The sequence below is a fragment of the Pocillopora damicornis genome, chromosome 7, assembly GCF_964200805.1.
Source record: "Pocillopora damicornis chromosome 7, jaPocDami1.2, whole genome shotgun sequence".
NCBI lineage: Eukaryota > Metazoa > Cnidaria > Anthozoa > Scleractinia > Pocilloporidae > Pocillopora > Pocillopora damicornis.
This window is the reverse complement of record NC_142676.1, coordinates 22,525,418-22,552,630: the sequence shown is the minus strand read 5'-3', so window position 1 is coordinate 22,552,630 and position 27,213 is coordinate 22,525,418. Positions and strand designations below refer to the sequence as shown.

The 27,213-nt window shown below is 37.7% G+C and overlaps 4 protein-coding genes across 5 annotated transcripts in view; all 4 read right to left on the bottom strand.

Annotated features, from left to right (window-relative positions):
• Positions 1 to 941, bottom strand: part of LOC113672079 (uncharacterized) — a 6,353-nt gene extending 5,412 nt beyond the window's left edge. Inside the window, exon 1 of the mRNA XM_089212758.1 lies at positions 809 to 941. Within this exon, the coding sequence (XP_089068884.1) occupies positions 809 to 911 (103 nt within the window). The 5' untranslated portion in view covers positions 912 to 941. The remainder of the gene's footprint in view (positions 1 to 808) is intronic.
• LOC149043156 (uncharacterized) overlaps positions 1 to 2,728 on the bottom strand; it is a 98,932-nt gene extending 96,204 nt beyond the window's left edge. The window contains exon 1 of the mRNA XM_089212754.1: positions 2,387 to 2,728. Coding sequence (XP_089068880.1) covers positions 2,387 to 2,489 — 103 coding nt within the window. The 5' untranslated portion in view covers positions 2,490 to 2,728. The remainder of the gene's footprint in view (positions 1 to 2,386) is intronic.
• Positions 2,729 to 6,893: 4,165 nt separating this feature from the next.
• On the bottom strand, positions 6,894 to 12,191 carry LOC149043155 (uncharacterized). Its single transcript, XM_089212759.1, has 2 exons — positions 11,380 to 12,191; positions 6,894 to 8,169 (listed from the first exon to the last, which is right to left on the bottom strand). Exons 1-2 carry the CDS (start codon positions 11,474 to 11,476, stop codon positions 7,919 to 7,921), a joined length of 348 nt encoding a protein of 115 aa, XP_089068885.1. The 5' UTR covers positions 11,477 to 12,191; the 3' UTR covers positions 6,894 to 7,918.
• Positions 6,894 to 19,703, bottom strand: LOC149043154 (uncharacterized). Of its 2 annotated transcripts, XR_016188539.1 has the most exons (4): positions 19,265 to 19,443; positions 17,368 to 17,652; positions 15,913 to 16,774; positions 6,894 to 7,020 (listed from the first exon to the last, which is right to left on the bottom strand). XR_016188539.1 is itself a non-coding variant. In XM_089212757.1 (3 exons), the coding sequence occupies exons 1-3, from the start codon at positions 19,365 to 19,367 to the stop codon at positions 16,149 to 16,151; spliced, it is 1,014 nt and encodes a 337-aa protein (XP_089068883.1). In that variant the 5' UTR covers positions 19,368 to 19,703; the 3' UTR covers positions 15,801 to 16,148. The 2 variants fall into 2 exon arrangements, 1 of the variants encoding a protein (XP_089068883.1); XM_089212757.1 differs by lacking the exon at positions 6,894 to 7,020 and having other exon boundaries at positions 15,801 to 16,774; positions 19,265 to 19,703.
• Positions 19,704 to 27,213: the final 7,510 nt, after the last annotated feature.

The window sequence follows — 27,213 nt, the reverse complement described above, 5'->3', positions numbered from 1 at the left end:
GAAACACGTTTAATCGGCCACGAAGACCAAAATTGAAAGCTGGCCGTAGAGATTTAGGAAGGAGGCTCTCTTTTTCTTTCAGTTTTTTTTAGAGAATTGACTTATCGTGTAAACTTCTTTGAAAGACTAGCGTAACCTTCCGCAGTTTAGTCAACGTTTATCTAACTTTCGCTCTGTCATATGTCATCCTCACAAAGTTAAAAAAAGAAAAATACGAAAACTTGAAATAAAAGTCAATTTTCAATAAGCTGTTTGCTCGCCTTATCGAGCGTACACCAAATGTCTCAGTTTATCCTAAAGATGCAACGATTTGCTTGTAATTACAAAAATTCTCCAGGAAAAAACTTCCGTGAGATAAATATTAAAGTCTATCATAAGTTCTTTGGTTCTACTGTAAATTGTTTTCAGCAGGTAACAGATAGTGTTACTCAAAGTTTAATTTTGTCTAGAAGTACGCAGTTCAAAATTGTCGATCAAACATCAGTATATGAAGGCTTACGTTTAGTTCTATTACAGGAATCGAATTAACAACCCACACAGAATCCACCGCTTGAACAGGCTTGCTCCATGTTTGCAGAACTTTAAAAGTAACTACCGCCCTTTAATGTGTGTCTACTGTAGAATTGTAGCCTTTGAAACTGAGAAAAAAAATTTCCGCCCTAAAATAAGTTCCAAGGGTGCCCAAGACAAGCGTTCGACAAGCGTTCGAGTTACAGTCCCAGAGTGCTTATTCGGGAGCAACGCTTAATCCAATGAATGCAATTTGCGTGTGAGAAAGGGATTCGACATATAGGGAACACCTCTTTACCTTTTCCTGAGGTTTTTGTCACATTCGTTGCAGCCAATGTAAAAGTAATAAGCTGAACTGCTACAAGCAACGCCAGGGGGAAAGCAAAACCAAGAAAGTTCATTTCACCGTATCGTCACAAAGGGGTACAGGTGTCCAGGCTTATCTCGACTGCTTAGCTGTTGTGATATCTCCACTAAGTTATGTTCTTCTTGGCTTTTAACATTTTTTTGATAGAATACGTTACATAATCTATTTCGTCTGAGTTACCACAGAGGAATTCATGGCATCTTAATGGATCTCATGGTTCACTTTGTCTCAATTTTTTTGACATCTAATGTTGTCATCGATTAGCAAAAATCTCCCTTCAAAAATAAAAGGACTGCTTGAAACAAAAGATGTGAATACCTACAGGAAATAGAGAAGAGCTTTTAAAGTATCTTATTACACTCAGTCTGCTTGAATAACCAGTTGATTTGGACTCTATTGCTGATGACCTTTAGAAATTTTTGCCCGATGTCAACCTGTTAGTCAATAAATACCTTTAAGGGAAATATTTTTACAAATGTTTTTAGCTTCCTCCCAGGAAAACATTAGCAACCGAACATTTTCAGCTGACAAATAGACCACTAAGTGCTATGTTTTCATCTGAAATGTAAAGCTTTGGGCCTCCAAAAATCCTTCTTCCACCCTTCATTGCCCCCTCCCCCCATGTGATAAATGTTAGTTGCTCCCTAATGCAGAATTAACGATGTATTGGTATGGTTAGGAAAAATTTGAAAACATCTTTGAGACACGTTTCATCCGCCATGAAGACCAAAATTGAAAGCTGACCGTAGAATTTGAGGAAGGAGGCTCTCTTTTTCTTTCAATTCTTTGGAGGACTTACTTACCGTGTAAAATTATTTGAAGACTAGCGTAACCTTCCACAGTTTAGTCAACGTTTATCTAACTTTCGCTAAGTTATCTACCATCCTCACAAAATTAAAAAAAAAAAGACGAAAACTTGAAACAAAAGTCAATTTTCAATTACGCTTTGCTCGGCCATCGAGCGTACACCAAATATCTAAGTTTCCTTCTTATCATAAAGATGCAATGATTTACTTGTAATTACTAAAATTCTCTGAGAAAAAACTTCCGTCAAATTAAAATTAAAGTCCATCACAATTTCTTTTGTTCTACTGTAAATTGTTTTCAGCAGGTAACAGATAGTGTTACTCAAAGTTTAATTTTGTCTAGAAGTAAATGACTCAAAAATTTGTCGATCAAACATCAATATGTGGAGGTTTACCTTTAGATCTTTTATCGGAATCGAATTAACAATCCACCGCTTAAACAGGCTTGCTCTATGTTTGCAAAAAATTCAAAGTAACTACCGCCTTTAAAGTTGTGCCTACTGAAGAACTATAGCGTTTGAAACTGAGAAAAAAAAATTCCGCCGTAAAATAAGTTTCTAGAGTGCCTTAGACAAACTTTGCACGCCCGCTCGCGTTTGAGTTACAGTCTCATATGGCTTATTCGGGAGCAACGCTTAATCTAATGAATACAATATGCGTGTGCTAAAGAGATTCGACATAAAGGGAACCCTTTTTACCTTACCTGAGGTTTTTGTCACATTCATTGCAGCCCATGTAAAAGTGGTCAGCTGAACTGCTACAAGCAATGCCAGGGATAAAGCGAAACCAAGAAAGTTCATCTTCATTGTATCCACACAAAAGGGTTTGACTGTCCGGGCTTATCTCGACTGCTAAGCTATTGTTTTCTCTTCACTCTGTTATGTTCTTTTTAGCTTTTAAGATTTTTTTGATAGAAGACAGTACATAATCTATGTCTTCACAGTTACCACAGAGGAATTCACGGCATCTTAATGGATCTCATGGTTGACTTTGTCTCAATTTTTTTTGACATCCAATGTTGTCATCGTGTAGAAAAAGTCTTTCTTCAAAGCTAAAAGGACTGCTTGAAACAAAAGATGTGAAAACAGGTAATAGAGAAAAGCTTTTAAAGTATCTGATGACACTCAGTCTGATTGAATAACCAAACTCTAGACTCAAGACTTTAATGCTGGTGACCTTAGCAATGTTTTGCCTTAGTCAACCTGTTAGTTAATAATTCCCCAAGGGAAAGTTTTTTACAACTGTTTACGCTTCTCCTCAGGAAAACACTAGCAACAGAACATTTTCAGCTGACAAATAAGCCACTAAGTAATATGTTTTCATCCGAAATATGGAGCTCTTGAACACCATCTCCTCACTCCAACTACTTATAAAAACTCTTGCATATATTCTGAATCTTAAATACCTCAAGATTAAGGAATCAACGCATCCGAATCAAGGAGTTTGTTGTTAGGTACTTTGTTGTTCATTTCGAATGCACTGTAAGATTGTTATGGTGAGCGTTCTAAAAATATGTTTACTCTGCAACGGTTAGCTGTCCCATAAGCCCAAACATGTCAACCGACATGTTTGGGCTTACGGGCTTATGGACAGAGTCTCAGAGAGTGAAGTGAATCTCCTGAACAGACTTATAGTGCCTCCGTTTACGCGAGTTGTTGAAGCTAGTTACCCTAAACAGTTCAACACTCTGTTGGCGACGACTTAACCCCCTTCCGTATCACCTGAAAACCAGATGATCCCCCAATATCTTTCCACCCAAAATATTTTCGTCCTTATTTTGACTAAGTCCTCTGCCATCCTCACAAAAACCACCGAGGAATTCATGGCATCCTAATGGTTCACTTTCTCTCAATTTTTCTTGATATCCCTTGTTGTCATAGTAAAGCTTAAAGGACTGCTTGAAACAAAAGATGTGCATACAGGTACTAGGAAAGAGATTTTAAGGCATCTTATTACACTCAGCTTAATTGAATAACCAATTGATTTCGATTCTGATGCTAGTGACCTTCGCATTTTTTGCCTTAGTTAACCTGTAGGTTGATAAATATCTTTCGTGAAAAGTTTTATACAAAGATACCTCATTTTCTTCTATCCTATATTGAAACAGCAATCTACTTAACTCCTCAAACCCTCAAAAAGTAATTCCTTTAAACCTGTCACTGAGATATTTAATTTATTAACAACTAACTAAAAAACGCTACTCGATTTTGTCATTATGGAAATCTAGGGCTAACAAGATTCCGTTAATGGTGATTATAAAATTTTAAAACCTCATTTGGACGTTTTTTTGGTTCTTAGTGGTTGAAAAGAGAAATTGCGATGTTCCTCGGAAGACCTGATCAATTTGATACGATTGAAGAAAGTTTTCACGGTGAAATCTCTTTCAGATAGAAGCCAATCGATAAGACTCTTGGATGAAAAACGATTTTTGCCTTAAGTCCGGTCCTGATTAACACCCCAAGAACTCAGACTCTGTCATTTTGGTCTTGTCCTCCAGTGATTGAGAAGCATACAATGTTATCAAAGGACGAAAACTGAATTAGTTGCAGGGGTAAGCTAAATGAAAAGTTTGACAAACAGAATGACCAGTCTAGGAGTGATTCTTAAGGTAAAAACAACCAAACTGCCTAATCGTGGGTCACTAAGTTGTGATTGGTTTCAATTTTGCATCTGATTGGTTGAGAGAGTGACTTTCAGAACCTATCACAGAACGAAGTAAAGTTAAATCAATGCAATCTTGGATTACTTTCGACACTCAATTGAAAATTTCTCTAATGATAATAATAAATGCTTAAAAAATGATTAATGATAATGATAAAAAGCCTAATTATGATCTAAGACGAAACGAACTCTTCCAACAAATAAACTTTCCTAACTAACTACATATACATCTACAATTATAAATTTCAACTAAAATTTTTGAAGTAAATCGATCCACTAAATAGTTTCTAAATCTAAGTTATATTTAAGATAATTAGGAAATAAAGAAAGGTGATTTTTTCCGTTTTTCTCTAACATTCACTACCAAATAAACTGCCCCTAAAATGTTAAAGAGATAAGGAAGAACTACATTTTCATTTGCTATATCGGACAAGTCGTTTCTTCCTGAAATTAAACAGGTATATATTACCTGTTTCATTTTTTTCCAGTGATGTGGAAGGTGGACAAAAATGCTTCTTAAAGGCAGAGTAGCGCCATAGGCTGATCTTAAAATTAATCTAATTGTTCTCTCGACTTTTAAATATTATTTGTTACGAGTTACAGTCAAATGAAGAACTTGCGTTTTTTTTTTCTTATGACTAATTCACATTGAGGTACCAGCCTGTGAGAAGCATAGGATTCATTTTGTCAGACATAGTGCAGTCATAAGAAATACGAATAGACATCACGAAAGCCGTCTATGGACAGAGAAATTCGATATATGTAAAACTCTATGGCTGTGTAGAATTTCGATTTCCTAACCCCACCCTCTGCAGTTGCATTTGGTTAACTTGATGCCATAGAAACGCGATCCGCCCCTGGGAGAATGTCATCGCGAGTGATTGTGAGGATTAGGGTTTTTCTCGGTGGGATCACTGAGGAAATTGCATTGACGTTGACGCCAATTTGAATAATATATACGAGGCGAAAGCTAAAATGTCATCGAAAGCATCAAAAAATAGAATAAAGCAAGGATGAGTTGAGGAAAAAATGAAGGAAAAATAAAAAAGGTAGAAAAGGGAAGGGAAGACTTTTAGGGAATCCCCATTATGTTACGCTCACAGTCTATCACATTATGACGTTTTTGTTCTGTCTGCGCACTGCGGCCATTGCTACCGTTACTGTACTGAGTAAATTGAAATGTAAAGTTTTTACACATTTCACCCCAAGTGACGGTGGTGACTTGAGTCTCGTTGCGAAAATTTTGAAGAGAAAACAAGATCCAAAGCCTGAAAATATTCCTTAATTTGGATAACTATGAGCAGAAATATGTGAAAGTCGAAGGTCTTTGACGGACATTCTGGAAAACCTTACTAAAGAGTTATAACCACAAGTTACGAATTGCTCGGAAGGACGTTCCTATATTCTTTAGGAGCTACGGCCTTGCAATCAAGCGGACTAGGTCCCTATCGAATAATAGGATTAAATCTATATTATAATCAGTATTGCTATTATTAGTATTCCAAGTTCCTGTAAGGTAACACTCCAGGACACCATCCTTGTTTGATCTTTTTCTCAACCCCTAAATAAATCAATTTGCAATGGACTTAGCTCTCCTTCGGTGAGAATACTCTGCGAAATGATTCCCATATGTCCACCTACTAAAGATTCGATTTTAACCGTGATTCGTTAAGTTTTCGTATTGTATTTCTTTATGATGTTGAATTTGCAATGGGAATCACACAATCGAATTTGAGCGTTTTTTGATCAAGTGACGTAAGACCAAGACTAAAGTAACTCCCCAAACGGAACACGGTAAACATTACAGGATGTAAACATTACAATGTTTATGAGAGCTGAAAGTAAACGCCACGATTAGAGATTAAGTCGAGATTTAAGTTTAGTCCTTCTTCTGATTGGTTGATTGATTGCCAAAAGCATGCGAGTGGGCCGTCAATATCAGCACTTCTACGCGGGCGTTTCTTTACCCGCGACAAAGTAAGTATTAGACTGTGAGAAAAAAAAAACAAAAAAACAAAAAAACAAAAAAAAACAGGCGAGGCAAGTGATCTAGGCTCATTTTTAGTGCTGCACCCTCCCACTTCAAACAACAAACACTTCCCCAGGCTCGTCACAAATTTTCTTGTGAGCGGAGAAACGCACTTGCCGCAGGGCCATTAATGATCGAGGGCCTGCTCGCCTGCTCGTAGGATACAATCGCACAAGTTTATAAACCAATTGCGAGGTGTAATTAGGCAAACGAAATGCATCATGGGTGATTAAGCTCAGGCACTCATTTGAATATTGCTGTGAGTTAGATCATGTGAATTTGTCACGGCTCACACTCTCGAGTAAAATGATGTGAGGGACTTGTCTCATTGGAATGGAGAAATGACTCACAGGACTAATCTAGAAAGTTATATGGATTGGTTCCCTGCGAATTTCAACGAAGCCTCTTAACTGGGGTGGGAAATTACTTTAAAAAAATTCAGTTTAGAAGTAAAGACCAGGATATACCGTTACATATCAAATCTTCGACAAAATGTTTATATTAACAACCTTAAATTTCGTTTAATTTCTTAGATCACAGTTTATTGATTCGTTGATTCCACTTATTCGTTACAATATATATTGTTTAGCAGATAAAGTAGCATGCATATTTTGAACATAAAGGATGAAAATACAAGCTCTAAACACCTCTTTCTAATCGAGTTCGTAACTAACAGTTCAGCCCGAGAAAAACAAGTAACTAAGATATTTATTATTTTCCCGGGTTCAAACAGAGGAGGGAGATTTCAGTTTAAACAAACCTTTTGAATTTAGCGAGGCGTACAGTAAAATTCGGCTGAGATATGTTAAAACTGTGCATTGATCAGAATCTGGTTATTTCACCCAAGGTTCCCCTCAGACTCCTTTCAAGAAACACAATAAAATCATCCATGTATCTCATTCAATTTAACGTTTTTTTCTGGCATATAGCAATCTTTGCCCTTAGGAAACAACTTAATTGTTGGATCCTCTAATTTAAGGCTGCTTTCAACATATGCGACGTTTTGTTGAGACATCATAAATTTATTTAAGAGCTTTTTGTCTAAAGAAATATCACCCATTACACCAAACGCTCCCACGACTTGATTGGTATTCAAGTTCAAGCAACAGCCCACCGTCCACATTGAGTTTGGAATTGCGATCTTTTGGTGTTCATCCACGTTGCCATGGAACCCCTCCATTGGTTTCACCGACTTATCCACCCCGATTATTTCGCCTTGAAGATTAAGTTTCTCATTAAACTTAACCTGTGATGTTCTAGTGATCAGGTAAAGAGTTCCGCCTATTGGAGCACAATAGTCCTGGGCATATATCCCTATTTTTAGTTCGTACTTTAACCACTGACCTGAGTTGAAATTCCCAATTTGCGGCACGCAGTTGGTGTAGGTGAAAGTGGCAAGAACACTTTTATCGCTGTAACGTAAGATGTTAACAGGAACGAGGTGACCTTTGAGGTATCTACCCGGGAAAGGTTGGTTTTGATACAATGCACTGCTTCCTTGACGAATCCCTGATCATGAGAGAGTTTTAAAGTTGCCATGGGTCATTAGGTCTTGGTGCTGGGTTTGTCTTGGCTTTCAAGGCTTGTGCGGCGGTAATCTTGTAGAGTGTGTACCGTGCACCCAATTATTATTATAGAAAATGGCATATTGATTGTCTGGACAGAGGGGAAGGGTGACACCTGGCTGCTCTGGAAAGGTTGGTTTTTATCACCCAATGAGATGGAGTCAAGATCACACGCTGGTACTACGCGACGTACTGGTTGTTCACCCAGGTGTTCTCCTTGCTCGTCGTAATCTTTGACGCAAGAAAAAGTTGCCTTTTTATTCATATTATCACATGTTCCTCAAAATTATGCTATATTTCATAAATTTTATTCTCTATAGAGATTATTCATTCGAAAGAAGATGATGACTACCTCCACAGGGGTCCGTGTGTTATTCTTCCATTCGATTCTCACTCTGGGGTAATGATAAAAGTTAATATTTCAATCTTTGATAAATCAGCTTTTTTTTATTGTTTTGCTGAACAAAATTAGAGCTCGAGTGAGAATATCTGTCTTTCTGTAAAACGTTCTTTAAAGAAATGCAGTTTAGGACCATATGTAATTTTCATTTTAAATTTTTCCGAAAAACAGTTTTTTAAAATTGTTTTGCTGAACAAAATTAGACCTCGAGTAGGAATGTCTGTCTTTCCGTAAAACATTCTTCAAAGAAATGCAGTTTAGGATTATTTGTAATGTTAATGTTAGTTCTATGAGCTCTACAACAATTAAATTTTCGCATATCAATCAACGAACCGGTCATTTGTCTTTTGTCGCCTGGGAAAAAAGGGGGTGCGGGGATGGGAGGGGGGTTGTTGTTGTATTCTAATGATCCACACTCATCTACAATCAATTTCCTATAGTTTTCCTTTTATACTCTGTAAAACAACGACGGATCCCCATTTCATTCTCTTGAAAACCATATGAACCCCCCTAAAAAGTACTTTGGCCCCCTAAAATCCTCCTTCCATTCCCCCCTCTCCCCCCATGTGATAAATGTTGGTTGCTCCCTAATGCAGAATTGATGGTGTATTGTTCCGGTTAGGAGAAATTTGAAAAAAATCTTTGAAACACATTTCATCAGCCATGATGACCAAAATCGAAAACTGACCGTAGAGTTTGAGGAAGGAGGCTCTCTTTTTCTTTGTATTCTTTGGAGGACTGACTTGCCGTGTAAACTTCTTTGAAGACTAGCGTAACCTAGCGCAGTTTAGCCAACGTTTATCTAACTTTCTCTAGGTCATCTGCCATCCTCACAAAGTTAAAAAAAGAAAAGAGACGAAAACTCGAAACAAAAGTCAATTTTCAATTAGTCGCTTGATCGGCCCATCGAGCGTACACCAAACATCTTAGTTTTCTTCTTGTACTAAAGATGCAACGATTTGCTCGCTAAACCTCTCTAGGAAAAAACTTCCGTGAGATAAAAATTAAAGTACATCATAATTTCTTTTGTGCTACTGTAAATTGTTTTCAGCAGGTAACAAATAGTGTATTTCAAAGTTTAATTTTTTCTAGAAGTACATAGTTCAAAATTTGTCGATCAAACATCCATATGTGAAGGTTTACGTTTACGTCTACTATCGGAATCGAATTAACAACCCACACAGGGTTGAACAGGCTTGAACAGGCTTGCTCTATGTTTGCAAAAATTTAAAATTAACTACCGCTCTTAAAGGTATGTCTACTGAAGAACTGTAGCATTTGAAACTGAGAAAAAAATTTCCGCCGTAAAATAAGTTTCAAGGGTGCCTTAGACAAACTTTGCACGCCCGCTCGCGTTTGAGTTACAGTCCCAGAGTGCTTATTCGGGAGCAACGCTTAATCCAATGAATAAAATTTGCGTGTGAGAAAGGGATTCGACATATAGGGAACACCTTTTTGCCTTTTCCTGAGGTTTTTGTCACATTCGTTGCAGCCCATGTAAAAGTGATAAGCTGAACTGCTACAAGCAACGCCAAGGGGAAAGCGAAACCAAGAAAGTTCATCTTCACCGTATCGTCACAAAAGGGTACAACTGTCCAGGGTTATCTTGACTGCTGAGCTGTGTGATCTCTTCACTATGTTGTGTTCTTATAAGCTTTTAAGATTTTTGTGACAGAATACATTACATAATTTATCTCGTCACAATTACCACAGAGGAATTCATGTCATCTTAATGGATCTCATGGTTCACTTTGTCTTAAATTTTTTTTGACATCTAATGTTGTCATCGACCAGCAAAAATCTCTTTTCAAAGCTAAACAGGCTGCTTGAAACAAAAGATGTGAATACCTACAGGAAATAGAGAAGAGCTTTTAGAGTATTTTATTACACTCAGTCTGCTTGAATAATCGGTTGATTTCGACTCTATTGCTGATGACCTTTGGAAATTTTTTGCCCGAGTCAACCTGTTAGTTAATAAATACCTTTAGGGAAATATTTTTACAAATGCTTTTAGCTTCCTCCCGGGAAAACATAGGAACCGAACATTTTCAGCTGACAAATAGGCCACTAAGTACTATGTTTCCATCTGAAATGTGAAGCTTTTGGCCCCCAAAAATCCTTCTTTCACCCTTCATTGCCCCCTCCCCCATGTGATAAATGTTGGTTGCTCCCTAATGCAGAATTAATGATGTATTGTTACGGTTAGGAAAAATTGGAAAACATCTTTGAGACACGTTTAATCGGCCATGAAGACCAAAATTGAAAGCTGACCGTAGAGTTTGAGGAAGGAGACTCTCCTTTTCTTTCAATTCTTTCGAGGACTGGCTTACCGTGTAAACTTCTTTGAAGACTAGCGTAACCTTCCACAGTTTAGTCAACGTTTATCGAACTTTCGCTCAGTTATCTACCATCCTCACAAAATTAAAAAAAAGACGAAAACTCAAAACAAAAGTCAATTTTCAATTACGCTTTGCTCGGCCATCGAGCGTACACCAAATATCTAAGTTTTATTCTTGTCCTAAAGATGCAATGATTTGCTTGTAATTACTAGAATTCTCTGAGAAAAAACTTCCGTCAAATTAAAATTAAAGTAAATCGTAAGTTCTTTATTCCACTGTAAATTGTTTTCAGCAGGTAACAGATACTGTTACTCAAAGTTTAATTTTGTCTAGAAGTAAATGGTTCAAAATTTGTCGATCAAACATCAATATGTGGAGGTTTACCTTTAGATCTATTATCAGAATCGAATTAACAACCCACACAGAATCCACCGCTTGAACAGGCTTGCTCTATGTTTGCAAAAATTTCAAAGTAACTACCGCCCTTAAAGTTGTGTCTACTGAAGAACTGTAGCGTTTGAAACTGAGAAAAAAATCTTCGCCGTAAAATAAGTTTTTAGGGTGCCTCAGACAAACTTTGCACGCCCGCTCGCGTTTGAGTTACAGTCTCATATGGCTTATTCGGGAGCAACGCTTAATCTAATGAATACAGTATGCGTGTGCTAAAGAGATTCGACATAAAGGGAACCCTTTTTACCTTACCTGAGGTTTTTGTCACATTGGTTGCAGCCCATGTAAAAGTGTTGAGCTGAACTGCTACAACAAACGCCAAGGGTAAAGCGAAACAAGGAAAGTTCATCTTCACCGTATTGTCACAAAGGCGTACAACTGTGCAGGCTTATCTCGACTGCTTAGCTGTTGTAATCTCTTCACTATGTTATATTCTTCTCGGCTTTTAAGATTTTTTGTGATAGAATACATTACATAATCTATTTCGCCTCAGTTAGCCCAAAGGAATTCACGACATCTTAATGGATCTCATGGTTGACTTTGTCTCAATTTTTTTTTGACATCCAATGTTGTCATCGTGTAGAAAAAGTCTTTCTTCAAAGCTAAAAGGACTGCTTGAAACAAAAGATGTGAAAACAGGTAATAGAGAAAAGCTTTTAAAGTATCTTATGACACTTAGTCTGATTGAATAACCAAACTCTAGACTCAAGACTCTAATGCTGGTGACCTTAGCAATGTTTTGCCTTAGTAAACCTGTTAGTTAATAAATACCTAAGGGAAAATTTATTACAACTGTTTAAGCTTCTCCTCAGGAAAACACTAGCAACAAACCATTTTCAGCTGACAAATAAGCCAGTAAGTAATATGTTTTCATCCGAAATAGGGAGCTCTTGATTAAGGAATCAACGCATCCGAATCAAGGAGTTTGTTGTTAGGTACTTTGTTGTTCATTTCGAATGTCTTGTGAGATTGTTATGGTGAGCGTTCTAAAAATATGTTTACTCTGCAACGGTTAGCTGTCCCATAAGCCCAGACATGTCAACCGACATGTTTGGGCTTATGGGCTTATGGACAGAGTCTCAGAGAGTGAAGTGAAGCTCCTGAACAGACTTCTGGTGCTTCCGTTTACGCGAGTTGCTGAAGCTAGTTAACCTAAACAGTCCAACACTCTGTTGGCAATGACTTAACCCCCTTCCGTTCCACCTGAAAACCAGATGATCCCCCAATATCTTTCCACCCCAAAATATTTTCGTCCTTATTTTGACTAAGTCCTCTGCCATCCTCACAAAAACCACCGAGGAATTCATGGCATCTTAATGGTTCACTTTCTCTCAATTTTTCTTGATATCCCTTGTTGTCATGGTAAAGCTTAAAGGACTGCTTGAAACAAAAGATGTGCATACAGGTACTAGGAAAGAGATTTTAAGGCATCTTATTACACTCAGCTTAATTGAATAACCAATTGACTTCGACTCTGATGTTAGTGACCTTCTCATTTTTTGCCTTAGTTAACCTTAAGGTTGATAAACATCTTTCGTGAAAAGTTTGATACAAAGATGCCTAATTTTCTTCTATCCTAAATTGAAACAGCAATCTACTTAACTCCTCAAACCCTCAAAAAGTAATTCCTTTAAACGTATCACAACTAACGAAAAAACGCTACTCCATTTTGTCATGATGGAAATCTAGGGCTAACAAGATTCTGTTAACGGTGGTTATAAATTTTAAAACCTTATTTGGAGGTTTTTTTGGTTCTTAATTGTCGAAAAGGGAAATTGCAATGTTCCTCGGAAGACCTTTCTGATCAATTTGAAACGAATGAAGAAAGTTTTCACGATGAAATCTCTTTCAGATAGAAGCCAATCGATAAGACTCTTGGATGAAAAACGATTTTTGCCTTAAGTCCGGTCCTGACTGACACCCCAAGAACTCAGACTCTGTCATTTTGGTCTTGTCCTCCAGTGATTGAGAAGCATACAATGTTATCAAAGGACGAAAACTGAATTAGTTGCAGGGGTAAGCTAAATGAAAAGTTTGACGAAGAGAATGATTCTCAAGGTAAAAACAACCAAACTGCCTAAACGTGGGTCACTAAGTTGTGATTGGTTTCAATTTTGCATCTGATTGGTTGAGAGAGTGACTCGAGCTTTCATAACCAATCACAGAACGAAGTAAAGTTAAATCAATGCAATCTTGGATTACTTTCGACACTCAATTGAAAATTTCGCTAATGATAATAATAAATGCTTAAAAATGATTAGTGATAATGATAAAAAGCCTAATTATGATCTAAGATGAAACGAACTCTTCATACAAATAAACTTTCCTAACTAACTACATAGACATTTACAATCATAAATTTCAACTACAATTTTCAAAATAAATCGATCCTCTAAATAGTTTCTAAATCTAAGTTATATTTATAAGACAATTAGGAAATAAAGAAAGGTGATTCTTTCCGTTTTTCTCTAACATTAACTACCAAATAAACTTCCCCTTAAATGTTAAAGAGATAAGGAGGAACTACATTTTCATTTCCTAAATCGGACAAGTCGTTTCTTCCTGAAACTAAATAGGCGTATATTACCTGTTTTATTTTTTTCCAATGATGTGAAAAGTGGAAAAAAATGCTTCTTAAAGACAGGCTAGCGCCATAGGCTGGTCTAAAAATTAAACAAATTGTTCTCTCGACTTTTAAATATTATTGGTTACTAGTTACAGTCAAATGAAGAACTTGCGCTTTATTTTTTCTTTTTAATTTCTTATGACTAATTCACATTGAGGTACCAGCCTGTGAGAAGCATATTAAGATTCGTTTTGTCAATTTCTAGCTTAAAATAAACATTATGTTCCACTTGCTCTGCACATCAATTGAATACTCACAAAGGTCTACATTTTTTAGACAAGAAACAGACATAATGCAGTCATAAGAAATACGAATAGTCATTTTGAAAGATGTCTTTAGACAGAGAAATATGATATATGTAAAACTCTATGGATGTATAAAATTTAGATTTCCTCACACCCACACCCTGCAATTTCATTTGCTTCACTTGATGCCATAGAAACGCTGCTCGCCTCTGGGCGAATGTCATCGCGAGTGATCGTGAGGATTTGGGTTTTTCTCGGTGGGATCACTGGGGACTTCCGTTCACGTTGACGCCAATTTGAACAAGAACCACTTATACAAGGCGAAAGCTAAAATGTCATCGAAAGCATCAAAAAATAGAATAAAGCAAGGATGAGGAGAGGGAAAAATGAAGGAAAAATAAAAAGGTAGAAGGGGGAAGGGAAGACTTTCAGTGAATCCCCATTTTGTTAAGCTCACAGTCTATCTACACTATGACGTTTTTCTTCTGTCTGCGCACCGCGGCCATCGTTACCGTTACTGTGCTGAGTAAATTGAAATGTAAAGTTTTTACCCATTTCACCCCAAGTGTCAGTGGTGGTAGAAATATGTGAAAGTCGAAGCTCTTTGACAGACATTCTCGAAAACTTTACTAAAGAGTAATAACCAGAGGTTACGAGTAACTCGGAAGGACTCTCCCATATTTTTCAGGAGCTACGGCCTTGCAATCAAGCGGACTAGGTCCCTGTGGAATAATAGGCTTAAATCTATATTATAATCATTATTGTTATTATTAGCATTCCAAGTTCCTGTAAACTAACACTCCATGCCACCATCCTTGTTTGATCTTTTTCTCAACCCTTAAATGAATCAACTTGCAATGGACTTAGCTCTCCTTCAGCGTGGATACCCTGCGAAATGATTCTCATATATCCACCTACTAAAGATTCAATTTTTACCGTGATTCGTTAAGTTTTCGTACTGTATTTCTTCACGATGCTGAATTCGCAATTGGAATCACACAATCGAATTTGAGCGTTTTTTGATCAAGTGACGTAAGACTAAGACTAAAGTGATTCCCTAAACGGAACAAAGTAAACATTACAGGATGTAAACATTACAAGGTTTATGAGAGCTGAAAGTAAACGCTACGATTAGAGACTTGAAAACACGAATAATTAAGTCGAGATTTGAGTTTAGTCCTTCTTCTGATTGGTTGATTGATTGCCAAAAGTTTGGGAGTGGGCCGTCAATATCAGCACTTCTGCGCGAGCGTTTCTTTACCCGCAACAAAGTAAGTTTTAGACCGTGAGAAAAAGAAAAAAAAAAAAATGAAACGGGCGAGGCAAGGGATCTAGGCTCATTTTTATTGCCGCACCCTCCCACTTCAAACAACAAACACTTCCCCAGGCTCGTCACAAATTTGCCGCAGGGCCATTAATGATCGAGGGCCTGCTCGCCTGCTCGTAGGATACGATCGCACAAGTTTATAAACCAATCGCGGGGTGTAATTAGGCAAAAGAAATGCATCATGGGTGATTAAGCTCAGGAACTCATTTGAAGATTGCTGTGAGTTAGATCATGTAAATTTGTCACGGCCCACACTCTCGAGTAAAATGATGTGAGGGATTTGCCTCATTCGAATGGAGAAATGACTCAAAAGACTAATCTAGAAAGCTATATGGATTGGTTCCCTGAAAATTTCAACGAAGCCTCTTAACTGGGGTGGGAAATTACTTAAAAAAAATCCAGTTGAGAAGTAAAGTCCAAGATATACCGTTACATATCAAATCTTCGACAAAATGTTTATATTAACAACCTTAAATTTCGTTTAATTTCTTAGATCACAGTTTATTGATTCGTTGATTCCACTTATTCGTTACAGTATATATTGTTTCGCAGATAAAGTAGCATGCATATTTTGAAGCTCTAAACACCTCTTTCTAACCGAGTTCGCAACTAACAGTACAGCCCGAAAAAAACAAGTAACTAGGATATTTATTATTTTTCCGGGTTCAAACAGAGGAGGGAGATTTCAGTTTAAACAAACCTTTTGAATTTAGCGAGGCGTACAGTAAAATTCGGCTGAGATGTGTTAAAACTGTGCATTGATCAGAATCTGGTTATTTCACCCAAGGTGCCCCTCAGACTCCTTTCAAGAAACACAATAAAATCATCTATGTATCTCATTCAATTTAACGTTTTTTTCTGGCATATAGCAATCTTTGCCCTTAGGAAACAACTTAATTGTTGGATCCTCTAATTTAAGGGCGCTTTCAACATATGCGACGTTTTGTTGGGACATCATAAGTTTATTTAAGGGCTTTTTGTTTAAAGAATTATCACCCATTACGCCAAACGCTCCCACGACTTGATTGGTTTTCAAGTTCAAGCAACAGCCCACCGTCCACATTGAGTTTGGAATTTCGATCTTTTGGTGTGCATCCGCTTTGTCATGGAACAACTCCATTTTATCCTTCGACGTATCCGCCCCGGTTATTTCGCCTTGAAGATTAAGTTTCTCATCAAATTTAACCCGTGATGTTCCAGTGATCAGGTAAAGAGTTCCGCCTATTGGAGCACAATAGTCCTGGGCATATTTCCCTATTTTTAGTTCGTACTTTTTCCACTGACCTGTGTTGAAATTCCCAATTTGCGGCACGCAGTTGGTGTAGGTGAAAGTGGCACGAACACTTTCATCGCTGTAACGTAAGATGTTAACAGGAACGAGGTGACCTTTGTGGTATCTACTCGGGAAAGGTTGGCTTTGATACAATGCACCGCTTCCTTGACGAATCCCTGATCATGAGAGAGTTTTAAAGTACGCTGATGTCAGTCACAAGCCAAGAAATTTTGTTCTCTATCGATCCGCTAGGTAAATAAAGTTTTCACCCTCCCAATTACGGTTGCAAAATGTTAAAGCCAAGAAAATTGTTTGCTTAAAATGATTTACCCATCATGCACGACTCTTCTCACAAGTCTCTCCTCTTTCCATTCATATTTATGCTCCATTGTACCTGCAGTGTAATACCGTCGCGTGTTTTGCGTGCACCGTACGCGTTGCCTTAATGTGGTAAAATGGCGTTATGGTGCATAATGTAAAAATGTGTATCATATCTACGATACCTAATATCTATCCATCCATCTATATATAAGAACACGTACACGTATACATATGTATATACACCCGTTTTCGAGTGTTTTAACTTTAAGTTCACGAAATACTCGCATAACCTCATCTCAGCATCTTATCGATCGCATTAGGAGTGCGTGAAAGACCAAAACAACACGACGAACAGACGTTGTAGTAGTGGAATGACAAACGAATTAATTTTTTTCCTAAATTTCTTCATTAAAAAAGTAAATTTAAACAGTAACACTGATTAACTTACCTGGCGTCTCATCCAGTTGCCATGGGTCATTAGGTCTTGGTACTGGGTTTGTCTTGGCTTTCAAGGCTTGTGCGGCGGTAATCTTGTAGAGTGTGTACCGTGCAATTCCCCAACTATTATTATAGAAAATGGCATATTGATTGTCTGGGCAGAGGGGAAGGATGACACCTGGCTGCTCTGGAAAGGTTGGTTTTTCATCACCCAATGAGAAGGAGTCAAGATCGCACGCTGGTACTACGCGACGTACTGGTTGTTCACCCAGGTGTTCTCCTTGCTCATCGTAATCTTTGACGCAAGAAAAAGTTGCCTTGTTATTCATATTATCACATGTTCCTCAAAATTATGCTATATTTCATAAATCTTATCCTTTATAGAGATTATTCATTCGAAAGAAGATGACGACTACCTCCACAGGGGTCCGTGTGTTATTCTTCCATTCGATTCTCACTCCAGGGTAATGATTAAAGCTAATATTTCAATCTTTGATAAATCAGCTTTTTTAAATTGTTTTGCTGAACAAAATTAGAGCTCGAGTGAGAATATCTGTCTTTCTGTAAAACGTTCTTTAAAGAAATGCAGTTTAGGACCATATGTAATTTTCATTTTAAATTTTTTTCCGAAAAAAAGTTTTTTAAAATTGTTTTGCTGAACAAAATCAGACCTCGAGAAGGAATGTCTGTCTTTCCGTAAAACATTCTTCAAAGAAATGCAGTTTAGGATTATTTGTAATTTTCATGTTAGCTCTATGAGCTCTACAACAATTAAATTTTCGTATACAAATCAATGAACCGGTCATTTGTCTTTTATCGCCTGGGAAAAAAAGGGGGTGCGGGGATGGGAGGGGGGTTGTTGTAGTATTCTAATGATTCCCACTCATCTACAATCAATTTCCTATAGTTTTCTTTTTATACTCTGTAAAACAACGACCGATCCCCATTTCGTTCTCTTGAAAACCATATGAACCCCCCTAAAAAATACTTTGGCCCCCTAAAATCCTCCTTCCATTCCCCCCTCTCCCCCCATGTGATAAATGTTGGTTGCTCCCTAATGCAGAATTAATGGTGTATTGTTCCGGTTAAGAGAAATTTGAAAAAATCTTTGAAACACATTTCATCAGCCATGATGACCAAAATTGAAAACTGACCGTAGAGTTTGAGGAAGGAGGCTCTCTTTTTCTTTGAATTTTGGAGGACTGGCTTGCCGTGTAAACTTCTTTGAAGACTAGCGTAACCTAACGCAGTTATGTCAACGTTTATCTAACTTTCGTTGGGTCATCTGCCATCCTCACAAAGTTAAAAAAAGAAAAGAGACGAAGACTCGAAACAAAAGTCAATTTTCAATTAGTCGCTTGATCGGCCCATCGAGCGTACACCAATATCTTAGTTTTTTTCTTGTACTAAAGATGCAATTTGCTTGCTAAACTTCTCTAGGAAGATAAAAAATTAACGTCCATCACAATTTCTTTTGTTCTATTGTAAATTGTTTTCAGCAGGTAACAGATAGTGTATCTCAAAGTTTAATTTTTTCTAGAAGTACATAGTTCAAAATTTGTCGATCAAACATCCATATGTGAAGGTTTACGTTTAGATCTACTATCGGAATCGAATTAACAACCCACACAGGGTTGAACAGGCTTGAACAGGCTTGCTGTATGTTTGCAAAAATTTAAAAGTAACTACCGCTCTTAAAGGTGTGTCTACTGAAGAACTGTAGCGTTTGAGCCTGAGAAAAAAATTTCCGCCTTAAAATAAGTTTCAAGGGTGCCTTAGACAAACTTTGCACTCCCGCTCGCGTTTGAGTTATAGTTTCAGATGGCTTATGCAGGAGCAACGCTTAATCCAATGAATACAGTATGCGTGTGCTAAAGAGATTCGACATGAAGGAAACACTTTTTTACCTTTTCCTGAGGTTTTTGTCACATTCGTCGCAGCCCATGTTAAAGTGGTTAGCTGAACTGCTACAAGCAACGCCAAGGGGAAAGCGAAACGAAGAAAGTTCATCTTCACCGTATCGTCACAAAAGGGTACAACTGTATAGGGTTATCTTGACTGCTTAGCTGTGTGATCTCTTCACTATGTTGTGTTCTCATAAGATTTTAAGATTTTTGTGACAGAATACATTACATAATTTATCTCGTCACAATTACCACATAAGAATTCATGACATCTTAATGGATCTCATGGTTCACTTTGTTTCAATTTTTTTTTTGACATCCAATATTGTCATCGTGTAGAAAAAACCTTTCTTCAAAGCTAAAAGGGCTGCTTGAAACAAAAGATGTGAATACCTACAGGAAATAGAGAAGAACTTTTAAAGTATCTTATGACACCCAGTCTGATTGAATAAGCAGTTGATTTCGAATCTACTGCTGGTGACCTTAGAAATTTTTTGCCCAAGTCAACCTGTAAGTCAATAAATACCTTTAAGAGAAATATTTTTACAAATGTTTTAGCTTCTTCTCGGAAAAAAATTAGCAACCGAACATTTTCAGCTGACAAATAGGCCACTAATTAATATGACTTTATCCGAAATATGAAGCTCTTGGACCCCATATCCTCACTCCAACTGCTTACAAAAACTCTTACATATTTAAAATATATCAAAGTTTAGACGGCAACCAGGAGGACAATCAGACATGGTTTGATGCTACTCTGGTTTGCAGATTTAATGAATGTAACCGAAGAAGTTTCAATTCATAGACCCAATGTTTCGACACTCCTGTCTAGTGCCTTCATCAGGGGCGATCTAAACGCTACAACAAGAGGTCCTTTTATATGATCACTAATTAGCGGTCTTTTTTTTCTGACGAGGTGAAAAAGCGTCAGGAAGCAAACCGCCATCCTCACGATTTAGAGGAGCGTGGGCGGAGTTAATATGCCAAGCCTCCAAACAAAGGCACTGGTGGTAACACCGGTTAGTGGTAATAATTTTAGAATTATCCCACCCAATTGTATGGTTGGTTAGACATGTGTACTCTGATAAAGCAGAATTTTCCTTTTTGCAAAAGAAAACCGCTTTTTGATGCTCTTTTAAACGTGTACCAAACTGACATTTGGTCTGTCCGATGTATTCGAGGTCACAGTCATTGCATGGAGTAGAATAAATGGCGTCGGTTCGTTGTTCTTTCGTGACAGGATCCTTAGGTTTGGCGAAAATATGCCCCAAAGTCTGAAAAGGTTTTTGAGCAACTTTAACGTTGTGGCTATTTAAAATTCTCTTGATGGGTTCGGTAACACCTTGAATGCAAGGAATAACAGCAAAACCAGTAGCTGGTTCCCTTTCATCAAGAGCGTTACTAATTGTAACTGGTTTTTGGCAGTCACGGAAAAAGGTTTTTGTATAACCATTTGCCTTTAGGACATTAGAAACATATTTCCTCTCCTCAGCCTTCGAATCAACTGAAGATGGTAGACAGTCAGCCCTCCTAAGTAAAGTTTTGGCTGCAGACTTTTTATGGCAAATAGCGTGGTGAGAATCGAAAGCGAGGTATTTGTCGGTGTGAGTAGGTTTACGGTAGACACTTGTCTCTGAATTACCCTGAACCCCTCTGTACACATTGAAATCAAGAAAAATCAAATGTCTATCCTTTTCACGCTCAAGGGTGAATTGGGTCGAAGGCTATACTGAATTCAAATGTGACAGGAGGTACTCCGCTTCATTTCCGGATACCGCAGATATAACATCATCGACATATCATTTCCAGAAAAAGGGTTTAACCGGTGAAGTGGCTTAGGCCCTTTGTTCCACGTCTTCCATTACCATGTTAGCAATGACAGTAGAGATAGGCGAACCCATCGCTGTACCAAAAGCTTGTTGATAGTAGGTGCCGTTATATGTAAATTGCGTGGTTTTGAGGCAAAAAGTCAGTAGAGGAATAATATCCTCCACAGGCAAAGAAGTTCTTAGTCCTAGGGAGGCATCTTCTCTGAGTCTCTCCTCCGCAACCTTAACAGCAGGTTCAACTGGGATTTTAGTGAAGAGCGAAACAACGTCGAAAGATACTAGTTCTTCACAAGCGTTAAGAGTTTTATCTCTTATAAAATCCGAAAATTCGCAGGAATTTTTGACAGTGTAATCAGTATTCCCAACAACAGGCGACAAAATTCTCGCAAGATATCCACAAAAGAGACAATGGGTCTCAAAGAAATTCCCGGTTTATGAATTTTAGGTAAGCCATAAAAACGTGGACATAAGCCGTCACTACTGTATAGCATTTTGTACGTAGAGTCACTAATTTTACCAGCTTTTTTCAAATCAAGCAACATTTTGTTTAACTTTCTTTGAGTTTTACTGGTAGGATTAGAGGTTAAGACAGCATACGTACTCTTGTCATTAAGCAGAGACAAAGCTTTGTCGTGATATTGCTGTTTGTCCATAACCATTACACAATTACCCTTGTCAGCAGATAATACGAGCCTGTCCGGATCCTTTTTTAAGAGCTATAAGCGAATTGAAAACATTCTTTTGTATGTTTTTTGGGAGGAGGTTTAGCTCGCCTGAGAATGCTGCTTACTTCTGCTCTTACCAAATGCCTATGGTCGTCGTTGAGTTGAGAGATACTCTCCTCAACGGCGGCGACAATTTCGGCAGTCGGTATTTTGCGAGGAGCAATAGCAAACTTCAGACCCTTCTCTAAACCACTCCGTTCCAGCGCGGATAACTCCTTGGAGGAATGGTTCATGACCCATTTATCTTTCAGAGATGAGCCTGAATTAACAGGAGACCTCTTACTGAGCAAATGACGGAATTTTCTGTCGTGATTCTCTATCTGTTTGGTAAACGTCTGTAGTTCTTTCGAACTGCAGAACTCCTCGACCTAAGAAGTTTCGGAGTTGTTAATCAAAGCAGAGAGTTCACTGAGTGAACGAGAGAATAACGCACGCAAACGCAGTATAAAACTTTGACATTCATCTATTTGTAGCTTAAGAAAAGAAAAACCAGCTCGGACCATGAGCTTGTATCCTCTGGCACTCCGTAAAAGAGGCCGAAATCTCAAACTCGATGGAAGCACAAAGTGCTTGAAATACAAATGACAGCGATACTTAGTAATGCGAACTCTGATGTTCGCGAGCCGGTTGATGCCAAGCCTCCAAACAAAGGCGCTGGTGGTAACACCGGTTAGTGGTGATAATTTTAGAATTATCCCACCCAATTGTATGTTAGAGCGTTACTAGTTGTAACTGGTTTTTGGCAGTCACGGAAAAAGGTTTTTGTATAGCCATTTGCCTTTAGTGGGTGGGATAATTCTAAAATTATCACCACTAACCGGTGTTACCACCAGCGCCTTTGTTTGGAGGCTTGGCATATTAACTCCGCCCACGCTTCCTTAAATCGTGACGATGGCGGTTTGCTTCCTGACGCCTATTAACACCTCGTCAGAAAAAAAAGACCGCTTATTAGTGATCATATAAAAGGACCTCTTGTTGCAGCGTTTAGATCACCCCTGATGAAGGCACTAGATAGGAGTGTCGAAAGGTTGGGTCTATGAATTGAAACTTCTTCGGTTACATTCATTAAATCTGCAAACCAGAGTAGCATCAAACCATGTCTTACATATTTTCTGAATCTTAAATACCTCAAGATTAAGGAATCAAAGTATCCAAATCAAGGAGTTTGTTTTTAGGTACTTAGTTGTTTATTTCGAATGTCTTGTGAGATTGTTTTGGTGAGCGTTCTAAAAATATGTTTACTCTGCCACGGTTATCTGTCCCATAAGATGCCAACCGATAGGGTATTTGAGAGTATGTACCCAGGGCTGAACTATGAGAGGAGAGACAGAGTCTCAGAGAGATAAATGAAGCTCCTAAACAGACTTCTGGTGCCTCCCTTTACGCGAGTTGCTGAAGCTAGTTAACCTAAACAGTCCAACACTCTGTTAGCAATGACTGACCCCCCCTTCCGTTCCACCTGAAAATCAGATGATCCCCAAAATCCTCTGACCCCAGAATCCTTTGACCCCAAAATCTTTTCGTCCTAATCTTGACTAAGTCAGCTGCCATCCTCACATAAACCAATTAGGAATTTATGGCATCTTAATGGATCTCATGATTCACTTTCTCTCAATTTTTCTTTATATCCCATGCTGTCATGGTAAGGCGAAGATGGACTGCTTGAAACAAAATATATGCCTACAGGTAACAGGGAAGAGATTGTAGGGCATCTTATAACACCCAGTCTAATGGAATAACCAATTGACTTCGATTCTGATGCTAGTGACCTTTGCAATTTTTTGCCTTTGTTAACCTGTAGGTTGATAAATATCTTTCGTGGAAATTTTTACACAAAGATGCCTCATTTGTTTTATCTTAAATTGAACCAGCAATCAACGTATCTCCTCAAACCCTCAAAAAGTAATGTCTTAAAACCTGTCACTGAGATATTCAATTTGTTAACAACTAACGAAAAAACGGTAATCGATTTTGTCATGATGGAAATCTAGGGCTAACAAGATTGCGCCAATGGTGGTTATAAAATTTTAAAACCTCATTTGGACGTTTTGTGGCTTTTAATGGTTGAAAAGGGAGCTTGAATTTTTCCCCGGAAGACCTTTCTGATCAATTTGATACAATTGAAGTAAGTTTTCACAGTGGAATCTCTTTCAGATAGAGGCCAATCGATAAGACTCGTGGATGAATTAATAATTTTGCCTTAAGTCCTGTCTAACGCCCCAAGAGCCCAGACTATGTCATTTCGGTCTTGTCCTTCAGTGATTGACAAGCATACAATATTATCAAAGGACGAAAACTAAGTCAGTTGCAGGCGTAAGCTAAATGAAAAGTTTGACAAACAGAATGATCACAGAGTGATTCTCACTTTCTAATCTTTATTATAAATAAACTCTCCTAACTAAATACATCGACACCTACAATTATAGATTTCAACTATAATTTTTAAAATAAATCGATCTACTAAATCTTTTTACAATAAAAATCAACGGTAAAACAGGACGTTTCGACCAAACTTCGGTCATTTTTAAGCGAATGGTAAGAATGTAACAATGAATATATATATGCGCGTAAGAAATGTAAAATTTTTGGACGTGTAAACGGACAATAAGAACCCTACAAAAAGAAGAAATAATCAGAAGCTAATTAAAAACAAATAAAAATTAAAACCCTAATTAAAAAGACCTAATTAAGTTTTTAATTAGATTCTAGTTTTAATTAGATTTTTAATTAGGTTTTTTAATTATGTTTTTAACTTTTATTTGTTTTTAATTAGCTTCTAATTATTTCTTCTTTTTGTGGGGTTCTTAGTGGCCGTTTGCACATCCAAAAATTTTACATTTCTTATACTCATATATATATATTCATCGTTACATTCTTACCATTCGCTTGAAAATGACCGAAGTTTGGTCGAAACGTTCTGTTTTACCGTTGATTTCTACTGTAAAAAGTTTTACCAAATCACTATTGATCTAATTAATAGTTTCTAAATCTTAGTTACATTTAAGATAATAAGGAAATTTTTTCCGTTTATCCTTGACATTCACTACCAAATAAATTACCCCTAAAATGGAGAAGAACTACATGAAAACGTTTTCTTTTCCTTTAGTCGTTTCTTTCTAAACTAGAGAGGCGTATATTGCCTGTTTAATTTTTTTTCAGTGATTTGGAAAGTGGACAAAAATTCTTCTCTCGCTAAAAGACAGAGCAGCGCTATAGACTTGGTCTTAAAATTAAACAAAATGTTCTTTCGACTTTTGAATGTTATTAGATACTAGTTACGGTTAAATGAAGAGCTTGCACTTTGGTGTTTTTTTCAGATGACTAATTCACGTTGAAGTACCAGCCTGTGAGAAGCATAGGATTCGTTTTGTCAATTTCTAGCTTATAATATGTTCCACTTGCTCTGCACATCAGTCTCTTATGAAACTTATAATAATAATTTTGACATTCTAGGTCCATGGAGAAATGAGTATTTAACCCTCTTCTCTACTAATTCATAATCCTTGTGGAATTCGCTGTTTTCAAACTAAGTTTGCCTTTTATCTCGCAAAGAGTTTGATAAAAGGGTAAATTTAATTCGTCTGGCGAACACTGTAAAACATATTTCTTTAAACAGCGCTGGCCAAGTAATGAGTTTTTGTATCGTGGTAACTAGTTATATTTTAGTGTTGTAATTAATTATAATATTGATACACCGTAATATAAATGGTAAGCAATTTCCAATACAAGGAGTATTTTAAATCTCACATCGATAGATACCTAAAACAAATATTCACTTTTTGCTTCAGTAGCTCACAGCGACTTTTAATATAAATCTCTGTGAAAATGCGTTATCAATGAAAGAAAAAACAAACCCCACTCACACTTTGTAATAAAAAATAGCTCGATTCCTTCCCCTTGTAAAAAATCTTGGATAGTTTTGGTTAGCATCAGATTGCGCTTAAAAATATCAATAGTATATGTGTATGATTCATTAGAAAGGTATTGAATCCTTTGACTCCTTGCTCGTGTTTTAGCAATGAAATAAATCATCTTTGTGTAGCTCACGAGCAGGTCGTCATTGGCGAGAAGTCGGCGAGAGGTCTGGTACTAGGTGTTATGAGTGCCAGACCCCTTGCAGATCCCTCCCTGGCTCGCTTTTCTCAACGCTTCAATTCTTCACGCAAGCAAAGAAACGCTTGTACTTAAGCGCTAATAAATATATTTCACAGACGTTTTGGTGTGTATTATCACAGAGTAATTTTGCGCGTAGTATTGCTGAGTATTTTTGATAAGCCCGTAGGGCGAGTCAAATCACAAACAATGGGTAACAATACTCAGTGATACTACACACCAGAACGCCTAATAAGTTATTTATCATCTAACTGCTTTTTTTCTTCCAAATCCTTTCTGCTCATTTCTCCTAAGGGGGGGGGGGGGGGGAAGCAAAGCGGATAGAGAAGTGTTACGCGCGCAGCCAACCCGCTAAACAGGTTTTTACACAGTACACAACAACCAACTGTCCAAATAACCATACTATGTCGCAGGATATCTGTACTCTATTCGCGCGTTATTTGTACTCTACTTTGTGCTGTTGGATAATAATTAAGGCTTACTCGCATGCTATCTTTTGTCTGATATCAGTCATCAAGGACATTGAGTGCTAGGTGAAGATATAGCGGTTTTTCGGTAAATAGATTTAACCTCTTGCGATTAAAATCCGTTTGTTTCTGATAGCTGAAAAAAAACCTTGTAGTTTAAGACCTTGAGAAAGCAGTATCAGGATAACAATAACAGCAGACGGACACACAAACATTCAGACAGATAGACAGACATTCAGATAGTCAGTCAAATAAACATGGAGAAAATCAGTTGGTCAGAAAGATAGACATTCAGATAAAGAGAAAATAAATGACTGTCAGGTGGTCAGAAAGTCGGTCAGATAGAGAGCTAAGCAGTCTGCCGTTAAGGCAGACAGACAAACAGTTACACAGTAAATAAAAGGTAAACACAGGGTTTTCGATGAAAGCCGGTTGTCCTCGGCCTACTGCCCCCTTAATCAGACCTCTCACCGCTCTTGTGTTTGAGTTTCGCTCTACGCCCCCTTTTCCGGGCTCAGCCGCCTATTCAGGCACCGTCAGCAGCCGCTTATGGCAAAGGTTATTGAAACCCATGTGAGTGTCCAGCCTAAGAACACATGACAGTATTCCGGAATAACGCTCTGACCCAGACCCTTTTAATACGACCTCGAGGCCACCGCCTACATCTGTACAAACGCTTTAATCAGTTTTGATTGCTTAGATTGCCTATATCATGAAAGAGTCTCTGATGCAGTTAACAAAATAGTCGTATTTACTTACAGTTCGATACAGGCAGGACCAGGTTTAAACTCGTCCTGTTCCGTGAAAGCAAAGCACCT

What these genes read in the sequence shown, in the direction of transcription:
- LOC149043154 (XM_089212757.1), bottom strand. Translation starts at nt 19,367, where the DNA reads ATGAACTTTCTTCGTTTCGCTTTCCCCTTGGCGTTGCTTGTAGCAGTT. An exon ending in GACAAAAACCTCAGGAAAAG is followed by an intron (nt 17,653 to 19,264) that starts GTAAAAAAGTGT and finishes CTTGCGTCAAAG; the next exon opens with ATTACGATGAGCAAGGAGAA. An exon ending in GCAACTGGATGAGACGCCAG is followed by an intron (nt 16,775 to 17,367) that starts GTAAGTTAATCA and finishes TCTCATGATCAG; the next exon opens with GGATTCGTCAAGGAAGCGGT.
- LOC149043155 (XM_089212759.1), bottom strand. Translation starts at nt 11,476, where the DNA reads ATGAACTTTCCTTGTTTCGCTTTACCCTTGGCGTTTGTTGTAGCAGTT. An exon ending in CAATGTGACAAAAACCTCAG is followed by an intron (nt 8,170 to 11,379) that starts GTAAGGTAAAAA and finishes CTTGCGTCAAAG; the next exon opens with ATTACGACGAGCAAGGAGAA.